At 40.5% G+C, this 11,322-nt stretch overlaps 1 protein-coding gene across 1 annotated transcript in view; it reads right to left on the minus strand.

Moving 5' to 3' along the window:
• tmem160 (transmembrane protein 160) overlaps positions 1-1,032 on the minus strand; it is a 5,541-nt gene extending 4,509 nt beyond the window's left edge. Inside the window, exon 1 of the mRNA XM_017428974.1 lies at positions 882-1,032. Within this exon, the coding sequence (XP_017284463.1) occupies positions 882-1,032 (151 nt within the window). The remainder of the gene's footprint in view (positions 1-881) is intronic.
• Positions 1,033-11,322: the final 10,290 nt, after the last annotated feature.

Below are 11,322 nucleotides of genomic sequence, written 5' to 3' on the forward strand. Positions count from 1 at the left end.
ATATATATATATATATATATATATATATATATATATATATATATATATATAATACAAAGTGTGATTTTTTTAAGAGCCACTTACATTTTGTGTCAGCGTGCAAACTTTATTTAGTAGGAAAAAAAATGCTTAAAATGGTTCTTTTACACAGAAAGGTTGATCTAAATCCAGGGGCTGGGCACAAATATGCAATGTCACATTCAGTCCACACGGGGGCGCCACCTAACCGCAAACTTCAACACAGTCCACAAAAGATGACACAAGGAAACCTTAAAAAAAAAGAAATCAGCATCTCAAACAGACATTTTTGTTCTTTTCTCATTTGAAAACATGCAAAAGGATTTGAAACGATTCAACTTCAAATGTTGCACTTAATAATAAATAAATTTAAAAAAAAATAATCTGTCCGATTATTTCGCTCATTGGGCTGTGGGTTTGGAAGTGAATAATTTGGCCCAGTGGGGGGATATCTTGGCTGCAGCTGCTTTTTGCCATGAAGAACATGAAGCGTCGACACAGAAAAACATTTCTTTCGAACAGATCTCTGGAGTCTGGACTTTATGAAGTAAATGTTTATTTACAAAGACAAATGCAGACCAATTCTTATTGAATTCTAACCTTAAATTATGACCAAATGAACTCCAAATCCTGATTACAGTTCACACCTTACCCATAATCCTAATCAGAACCCAGAGAGAAAGTTTTGGCTCCTCTTATGGTTTTAATCAGTTCGACGTTTAAACCGAGAAACACCCAAAGAAACAACAAAAAGAAAAAGACACTCAGAGGCTTAAATTTTCCATATGCAGCACAAAAGTTTTGATTTACGCTTTATGTATGGCATCCATCAAGAGGCGCTGTAGCACCCTCTGCTCCCCTACTTCCCGCAGCCTTGTTTATGAGGGTGTGTTTGAACCCCCCAAACGTGTGTTTTTGTGTGTTTGAAGAGGGATCTGTGCTCCCCTCTGCGCTGCGGCCTCCATCCAGGTGGTCTTTTGTCTTTCGGGGGCCCAGAGAGACGAAGCTCGCCATCACCCCGGAGCGCTCGCCGCGAGGACCACCGTGAGGTGCAGGAGATGGGAGGTTTTCTGTTTGTGTTCCTGTGTGAGTGTGTGTGTGTGTGTGTGTGGGGGGGGGGGTGTCTTTTACAGACAAATCTTTGATGCGACAGCGCTGCTGACCTACTGTCCACTCTCACGCCCCTGACCCCGACACAATGGGAGGCTGATGTTTGTGTTTGCACACACACACACACACACACACACACACACACACACACACACACACACACACACACACACACTGTTCAGATGCGATGCTGTACTCAGCAGGAGTAATTTCCAGGTTAATAAGGGTTACTTTTCCTGTAAAAACCATGTCATCTGAAGCCATTGTTCAAATCAATAAGGAGTCTCATTTTTAATACTGTTAATTTTATTTCATATTTAGCATCTTACATTCACTAACCTGCAATGACAAATAAGTCAAGAGTACAATGTACCACTTCACATTTAGGATTTATTAAAGCCTTATAAAAGGGTACTCATGAGTTTTTAAACACTTTATAAAACATTAACAATCATTTATAGAACAGCTATAAAACACTGTTCATACAGCACTGCAAGTGCTCAGTTAGCTTATCAAGTTAGCTTAAAAGGTAAACAAAGTTAGTTAAAAAAGATTACCTGAATGAATTGAAAAAAAAAACAGCACCCCTCCAATCAGTGAGCCTTCCTCACTGTTTTATAAATGGTAGTTAATGCCTTATAAAGTGTTTATTAATTCACAAATAACCTGTTTATAAAGCAGTAATAAATCCTTAATGATAATAAAGGTCATACTGTGAAGTGGTTCAGCGGCACTGACTGCTCAAAAAGCAACAGTTCAGATCTTCTGAAGTGGGATTCTGTGGAAAGGTGATTAATAATGAGTATCTAACCTGTCACAGATAGCTCTTTGAACGACCTCAGTTGGGAGAAATAGAGTTTAATTCTCATCAAACTGATGAGTTATTGGCTAGTCTAAGCAGAGCTGAGACCAAAGTGGTTTACTGCCATCTTAAAACAGCTCCAATTTAAAAAAAAATTAAAAATAAAAACATCTTATGGTGGTTTACGCAAACATTTAAACCTTTACATCATCGTTCATTTCACATAAGATGATCTTTCCCAGCTGCACAGGAAGTGCTACAGCTGTGATATATAAAAAACAAAAACAAAATTGCTTTAAATAACTGCTTAATGCAAAACTGACAGCAATGTAATGATTTATAACCCAACCCAACCCAAAGCTGTTCCCCACAGGCCTCTCACAGTAACCTCCCGCAGCGTTCCCAGATAGGAAATGCAGTATAAAAACTACACAAAGTGCAGGGCTGGAGCTGCAGCATCAAGCTCCTTTCTTGTCTGTTTTCTTCCCTGGAACCGTGACAATCACTTCCACAACAGCTTTGTCTTTCAAAACTTCATTTAAAATGACCTTTATCCAAGCTCTCATCAATCGGGGCAAACTTTTCCTCAAAACCAGGCCAGAGAGTGTCTGCCTCCTTTAGGAGGTGCGTTTTGTCCAATACTGAGGTCACACGCGCGTTCATCACTGTCCCGTCGCTCAGACGAGCTCTGATCTCCGCCTGGAGGAGGATCTCTCAGCCTCGACCCTTTGTGGACTCAGAGGCTCCAGGGATGAGTCATCCAGTGGAAACGAGGACTGCGGTCAGACAATCAGTATTCCAGATATTTTTATTATTTTTTTGGTGTGGGGGAGCATCGAGTTCGGCAGATCTGAGACAAAAACACCAAACTGTTAACAACAAAAGCCAGACTCTGTGCTCATCAGGGCTGTTATTACAGTTTCTGGTTCGGCAGAGCATTGATATTTAGGAGCAATGTGAGCTGCCAGCTTTTTACTGAGGCATCCGTTTTCAGTAAGTAGTTGGAAAACCACGTCCTTTAGACTGCAAAGAGACACATCGGTGGGAGAGGAGGAGACGGGACCTGCCTGCATTCTCTGCTGGGCCTAATAACGAACGAGTGATTTCGATTTGGGAAGGAACTGCAAATTTACGGAGGGGTAACAGTTTTACAGTCTTACTCTGTGAGGAATGGGCTGCAAGGAGTGGAACGTGTAATGACTAATGAAACAAACAAAATGGCTGCAACTCAGACGACTTTACAGATAATGACTTAAAATCTGGTGTGGTAGTAGCTGAGCATCGTCCTCAACTCGTACTCCGAGTGCAACACACTGCACGACAGCTTTGCCTAAAATTCTGGAATTAACTGTTGGAGTCAACCCTGTTTGTCTGTTAGCAAAATATCTCATGAACCACTGGGTTGATTTTAATGAAACCTTCAGTGCTCATGCTCGTCTACAACTGGTTACATTTTGGAGTCAACCTAATCAGGATGGCCGCCACAGCTAATCAGCCTTAGGTGACACAAAAAGGGCTATACGTCAGGGAATTTTCCACATACCGAGCTGAAATTTGGCATGGCAGTAGCTGGCAGTCATTTACGACACATACTCTGAGCCTCACAGATCCTGTGAGATCTGACAAGACTGCGTGAGATTGGTGCAGCTCCAGACGAGATGATCTCAGTCTAAATGTCTGGGTGCTGGGCCTTTAATTTAATAAAGAAAAGAGCCTGCTGCTCCCGTGACTCTCCTAGTCATTCTCTGACCTCCCTATCACCCTCTTTAGTTTTCCTGAGAGTTCCTTAAAGAAAATAAAACCCATCTTTGTCTGTAACTCCATGTTCTGGGCATTGTGCCAGTCAAGATAAGAAGATTTATGAGTCCCTTTTTTTTTTGGGTGCAATACGATGCCCTTTGCTGCTTTTGGTTTGTTTACATGAGAAGGGCACGACGCTTTTAGATTCGTCTTCCAAGAAGACGTTTGCTCCTGAGTCCTGCAGGTTCCTCGTTTCGCTTCTTCAAACTCGACCCGGCGAGTCCGGTTTCCCAGGGTGGATCGTCCGATCTGCTTTTCCAAAAAACGCAACTCCCTCATTAGTGCCTCTGATCTGCGCTTTTCCTCATTTCCTCTCATATAAACAACAAACAAACTTTCCATGACACCCAAGTGTCTATTTTTAAAGTGCTAATCGTCACCTCTAAGAATAACTTTTCACTTTAGGCCACGAATAGAACGTGTGAAACTCACAAAAGACTGCTAAACATTAAAGGAGAAATGAAATAAAATAATAAAATAATGAGTTTTCATGTTTTTCTTTTAGTTCAACACCATCATAAAACACTCCATTGGTCCATTTCTCTGATTTAAAATGTTGATGACTTATTTTTAGAGTTTTTGTGTCAAAATCCTGAAATTGGAGGATTGTGTGGGAGGTGTTACTTCCTTGGTTGGTGACGCAGAAGGAGGCGGGGCCAGCTGAGGCAGACCGCTGTAGGACACTGAGGAGGTTACTGTTGCAGTGTTTATATGGGGAAATGGAAGCAGGTTTTGTTAACAAGAGTACCAGATTGAAAACATTTGTTTGTTTTTTTTTGCTGTCGGGAACTCGAGTCCCACATTTCACAAGATGAACCCCAGATCTTTACAATGATGTCACACAGTCTTCAGTTTCCCATCCGGACAGTGAGAGGTGGCGGTTCTGAACACCAAAAGGTGGCTCAGGACAGCAACAGGTGCTGGTTGTTCTACTGAAGGTTTGTTTTCTTTCAGGTGGTCCTCCTCAAAACGTTAACTCCACAGTCAGTCACCAGACAGGGTTGTAATTTAAACTAACCACATCCATCAAACTTTCTTATCCATCGGGAAGCTGAAGAATAAAAACATCCGTTGTAGTTTTGGGTCAGTTTACACGAAGTACTGAATCATTTCACTGCACATTCTCTGTATTTGCCCCCTATTTACTGCCCTGTTCAAATCCTTATGCTTAGCTCAGGCCACGTCACACTTCTGAGTGATCACAGAAAATACAGAAGAGGCTCTCGTCGTCTTTTTGATCTTTTATTATTAATTCAAAACTAGTGAGGATTTTTAAACAGCGAGACTCTGAAAACATGCACCATTTATGACTTTCTTTCAATTTCTGTTAGCTTCAAAATCCTTTAAGGATTTAGCATCATTAAATCAAAGGAAAACTTTGACTGAGTAGATCTAAAACTGTTGACGAAGGCGCGCTGACGGGGTTTGGGCAGTCGGACTGATCAAACTAAAGTCAGCAAGTCCACTAATGGAGCTCTACGGCGCGTCAAGTCCGTCTTATCGCTGCTCGCGTCTTATAGCATCAATAGCAGCGACTGAAAGACGGGGGAACTAGAAGGAGAGACAGATAGGGAGAAGGACAGAGGAGGAGATGTGTATACGTGCCGAGCGGCACTAATCTGCCTCACACAGTCTGGGGGATTCCAGCCAGCTGCACAGGGAGCAATGACCTTGGCAAAGAGCACACCGTTTTTTTTCTGTCCCTGGAACAAACAAGCAGTCAGAGACAAGTATGGACTGGTCAGCAGATAAATGATTAACTTACACTAATGAACTGAGAAGGGTTACAGTTTAACATGCAGGTGGGTTCCACTGCAAGCGGTACACGATAAACCGGTTACAAAGTGTGTGTGAGCACAATCCCTCATGAACAGCTGATTTTATCAGAAAACGATGTGCAACTTTGACACATTTGATGGATTTAGAACAATGATGTAACAGGACGTGCCTGACTCAGGTTGGCCGCAGAACATTCGAGGGGACACAAACTAAAAAGGTGGACGACGATGGAAAGAGTTGCCTCCAGATCTGACTGTGAGAACTACGCTGTTGTTTCCACAGAGGTGAGAGATGACTAATGGCTTCTTCTCTGGAACTGACTGTAAGGAAGAGGCAAGTTCCTGCACGACGGCACGCATAGATCTGCTGCAGAAGCTACGACTGGTTTTTATTCTAGCAGAGACTACGAGTCAGTCGAATGAATGGTGTTGAGTTAAGCTGTTTTGGTCGAATCTTGAAAAATAACATCAAATTTTAGCTCAACATCTGTAAAATTAACCATTATAGCCGTTTTTGAGATGGCTAATGATGATAAGCTGTGGCAGCCATCTTGAATTGGATTGACTTCAAAAGGTAACTGGTTGTAGAGGCACATCTAATGAGTATTTCCTGTGAGTTTCACTCAAATCTGTCCAGTGGTTTACAAGATATTTTGATAAAAGACAGACACACAGACAGGTAAAATCACTATCACCCAGATTTCACATTTCTACAATGGGCAATAAATAAATATATGTATATTCATTTTACATATGTATATATATGTAAAATCAAAGTATTTTTAAAAGAAAACTCAAGCTACAAACCATTTTCAGTCATTTATATGTTTTATAACCCACCATTTTATTAAGATTTACTTAATTATTAAAATTGAGACAATTATTGTGAACAAAAATGATCATTTTCTTTAAACTTATAATAGAATTTCATTTCTACTGTCTGATTTGATGAAGTCTGTCGTTATTTGAATCTGCTCTCCTGCTCTGCAGTAAAATCTAGTCATTACCTGTCTAATGCCCACGCAGCTGAAGGATCCATAAAACCATGACTCATGTTTTAATCCCTGACTGTAAAGCCTCCTTTGCTCGGTTGAGTTCGATGACTCAGCAAACGGGCCATCGCACAACGTGGAGACGGGTGAGTTACAGACTTTAACCTGTTCAGCTATTAGCTTCTTCTCTGCAAAAAGGGTTTAAACGAACTGCTCTTCAGTTCTGAAAATGAACTGAACTGGTTTCTTTTGAGGGTTTAGGTGAAATTAATGCTGATCTGTCTGCTTTTAGCCCAAACAGAACAGGAAAAAAATCAACAGCAGCTCTAAGACCGATCAACAGATCCATTTCACAAGATTCAGTTGTGCTAAACTGAACTTTAACACAGATTGTTTTCTGGTTTATGTGACTCAGAATCAACTTCAGCAACACTTCAAGTTATGTACTTTTTTTATTTGCTCTTTTTAAACCCTGGTTCAGTTCTTGGCCCGTGTCGCCACCAGTTCTGAATACTTGCCGATGTGACCCATATCCCTGAGAGGAACGTGCTCCCAACACAAGGATCTGTTCAAACACAATGAACGCAACACACAAAATAATCCAATCAGACACTCGTCTGCCGCCGCGAGTGGCGTATGTAATAAATTACCCTTTAATTTTGCATAGTTTGCTCTTCCACATGCTTATACAAACCCACCAGTGGCGTTACCAGAAATGAGTTTCCAGGTGAAAGTGGGTGGGCCACCAAATTTAACACAACTTGTAAAATAAATGGAACCTGGAGCGATGTTTACTTGCATCTCATTCCCAAACTATTCTGCTTCTGACCCTCTAAACGACCATTACAATAAAATGTTCATGAGGTTTATTTCAAAGCAAATAATACTTTAAGTATTTAGGTGTTTTAAGGCCTCACTCAGAGTAGCTAAGAGCCATCTACAACAGGTAAGATATTTACCGTTCATAACCTTTTCCAGAGAACCCCAATTCAAAAGATCAAAACTTTGTTACATGGATTAACAAGTGTTGGGACACCAGGAATCATGGCTGAGAAATGATCCCACAGGGTATGACATGATAGAGAAGATCTGAAAACCGCTCTTTAATGGGATCCTCTTACAGCATTTCTAATTATTATCGAGAAACTCCAAAACCAAAGGAAGTCGACTAATCAGTGCAGAGAGATCCTGAGGTGATCCTCGGTCAGACAGAGGAGCTCTGTGGAGGAAACAGATCATATCCCACCACATGATAGCTCCAATATCAAAGCTCAGGATGAAAATCTCTGGCCAGAATAAACAGTCAGCCTCTGGATGAGACTCGCCCATGCAGGGAATAAAACATTTGCGCAGCAGCTACACCAACTAACTCCACTAAACCAGCTTCATGCAACGACAATTCCCAAAAAGATGGCTTTAAGACACGACAGAGGCAACCCAGGGGGAGCCGTCAGATGAGGGAGGCAAAGGTTTAGAGCAGGATTAAGCGGAACACCTGCTTTAAAGTGTGTTTGTCATTCACACAGGCAGCCACGGAGCACACTGTATTCTGAACACACAGGACATTTCCCCTAACGAGCTCACAGGAGGCTGCGAGGAGCCGGAGAGAAGGGGTGTTGTGATGACAGAGAGGTCCTGCAGGAAACAGGAAAATTTAAAACTGTAAACATGCCATAGAGATGACATTAAACATATAGCTGCAGAAACACCTTCTGATGGGCGTGTGAGCTCCAGAGAAGGACCAGATCCCGAACTAGGACTTTGTACAGACTATAAAGCTGTTTTTTTTTTTTATCGTGGAGCGTTGCGTGACCCGCCTCGCCCTGATTCGATTTTACACGGCCTCTGTGATTTTCCATCCAGCTGAGTGCCGCCTCAACGTGGTGACACCCAACAATGGAGGACATCCAGGTCACTGTCTGTGGTCTGCTGATGGGAAATCGTCGGCTTGCCTGGAACCTCGGCCGGGTAGGTCCTAAGAAGAGAGCAGGAAGTGTGTACAATCACCCAATGAAAAAGCCTCTCAACCAGCACCAGGTCAACCCGAGTGGGGCCGGATCGAGCCCATAGACAAATGGCTGGAGGAGGGAAAGATGTATCTTCAGGGTGACGCATTAATCCAGCACCTCGTGGCCTGGCTCCAGAATGACGCATGACATCACGTCCTCCAGGAAATAGACGTAGAAAAGCAGACTTTATTGTGTTACATTGGGGTCAGAGTGAGTTGAACATCATGGGAGAAACAAGGAAATAAACACTCACTCACAGCCAAAATGACAACGACTCCTCTGTACTTTAAAAAGTGATGCAAATCTTGCTGTATAAATAGTTCAGCACTATGTGAACTGGGGGTATTTTGTTGTTTCTGTGCAGATCGCGCAGTCTTTTCATATGTATCTGGTAGAATGTGGCTAGCAAAGAGCTAGTTATATTTACAGATTTTCTAAATATAGATAAAATAAATTACAAAGAAATCAAAAACGTGACTCTGCTTTGATTGGTCTGACCAACAGGTTAAGCTTCAAAATTAAAATGGTTCTCACCACTGCATTATTGTTCCAACGTTGACATACTGATGCAGTAATGAGGGGGATGTATGTGTGTTTGATCCAAGGGTGATTATGCAAATTTAATTCAATAAAATTTGACTTCATTTGGAGCTCATTGCTGCTGTTTTGGTTGCTACGGTAAAATACCACTGCAAAAACAAACCATGGAAGGTATGCTAACCAAACACTTCGCATACATTTCGGTTCAGTTTTCCAAATTCAATATTTTTTTTTATTGTTTTTGCTGTTGATATGCATGTTTTTGATCAAGCTTGACTTAAATTTCTAAATGTTGTTACTGACGCCTAAACCTGCAGCCTAACTGCATCAACTCTGAAACAGTATCAGGCCTAAATATTGAATCTACATCGGTGTTAAAGAGACAGTTCGGATCTTTGACAAAGCGTTCTGTGGAAAAGTTGTGAAAAATCAACATTTTAACTGTTTTAAATAGCTCTTTGAAAGGCTTCAGTTTGGAGAAAATGAGTTTAACTCTGACCAGATTGACGAGCTAAGGGCTAATTCAAGGACTGATGTTGTCTTAAATCAAATCTAAGTTCCAACTTTCACAGTGCTTCATGCAAACACTGTTTTATGAACCTCTTTATTGCAGTTTTTTTAAAAAATTACATACCTATTCCGGCACAAATATTATAATAATCCCCAGGTTGAACTAGTAGTGCTACGGTTAGCTGCTGCTTCCACTATTAGTGCTTTCAAATGACCACTGATTTTTAACGGTGTAATGTGAAATTGGGTGTAAAGGTTTGTAAAATAGACAAAACACTATTTATCCTAACAGATGTTCAAAAAGCTATCATTGAAATGTAAAATAGTTGTTCAAAACATTTTCACAGAGCCCCAATTCAAAAGATCTGAACAGTCGCTTTAAAACCGATTTAAGAGCTTGTTGGCGTGTAATCTTGTTATCTTTTCAAGAGAAACCTTGATTGTTTTTAAAGAACATCGTGAACTCTTTATAAATCTATTTTATGCCTCTTTCAAGATCTTATTCTGACACTGATATGATCAAGCTGTGTTCATCCCCACCAGGCTCGAATGAAAAGAGCAGACTCTGTTCTTACTTTACTTGGTTAAAAGCGCCGTAAAATCAGAACCTTCAAGTTGTTTTTCGAGACATTCTTGGCACAGAGGTTGGCGAACATTTTCCAATCTCTGCTGATTTCTTTTACGACCTATATAAACACACACATAAAATACTTTTCTTTTTCGTGTCGGCATCCGATAAATGGTCAAGAATTGACGGTAAGAAAGAGAACAGAAAGAACAGAGGAGGTAAAGTGAGTAACAGGCAAGTGAGACGCTGTGAGATAAAGAGCAGAATTCAGGGAACAGTTTATCACACTTTGCCAAAGTTCAAAAGCAGCACTTGTCACATAGGAGCAGCAGAAACTACATGAGTCATTAGTAGGTCAAAGAAAAACCAACTGGAAGTTTAGCATGATACTCTTTGTCAGCGTCAAGGCTCTGAAATCTTCTCCTGCAGCAATAAATATGAATCAAGAAAAAGTCAGATTTTGGTTGTTTTGTTTCAAAAATCAGTTCACATACAAATGACTACAACACTTACCCAGGCGCCTAAATAACTTTAAAATCCTACTAAAGTTTAATCAAAATCCAAGGATTTAATGTATCTGAAAAAGAATAAAATGTCTGAGTCAAATTTATTTAGACAGAACATTTAGGTCAACCAAAGTGGTTTACAAATCAGCCAACAAAAAACAATCAAAAAATGGAACACAATATATAAGAATAGTAAAAAGATTAAGGTCTATTTGGGTCATAAAGCCAAAAAAAGTAGGTGAATCTTGAGCAGAGAACAGTAATTATCTATATTATTTTACAAGTTTGAGGCCACTGCAAAAAGCTGATTGACATAATAACAATTTCATAATACCATTTTTAATTGCCCACAGTGGTAAAAGGTGTGTGTGTGTTTGTCTCTATCAATAAAATATAATGTGGATTTCAATTAACCTAAAAAAACACACACAAAAATGACTTCATTCACCTAAGCTTCGGCGTGGTAGTAGCTGAGACTGATCACCAACACATATTGGCAGAACCAACAGATTGCAAAATTTGGCCACTACCTGTTTGGATTCAGTTCTGTCTGTTAGGAAAATATCTCGTGAACCACGGGACTTAATGAAACTTTCATTAAATAATCACTGAATGTAAAAATACAGCTGGTTGACGTTTAAAGCCAATCTTATTTAATATGGTTGCCACAGCTGATTGTCATTAGCCAA

This window comes from Kryptolebias marmoratus, linkage group LG2, assembly GCF_001649575.2.
Source record: "Kryptolebias marmoratus isolate JLee-2015 linkage group LG2, ASM164957v2, whole genome shotgun sequence".
Lineage (NCBI taxonomy): Eukaryota > Metazoa > Chordata > Actinopteri > Cyprinodontiformes > Rivulidae > Kryptolebias > Kryptolebias marmoratus.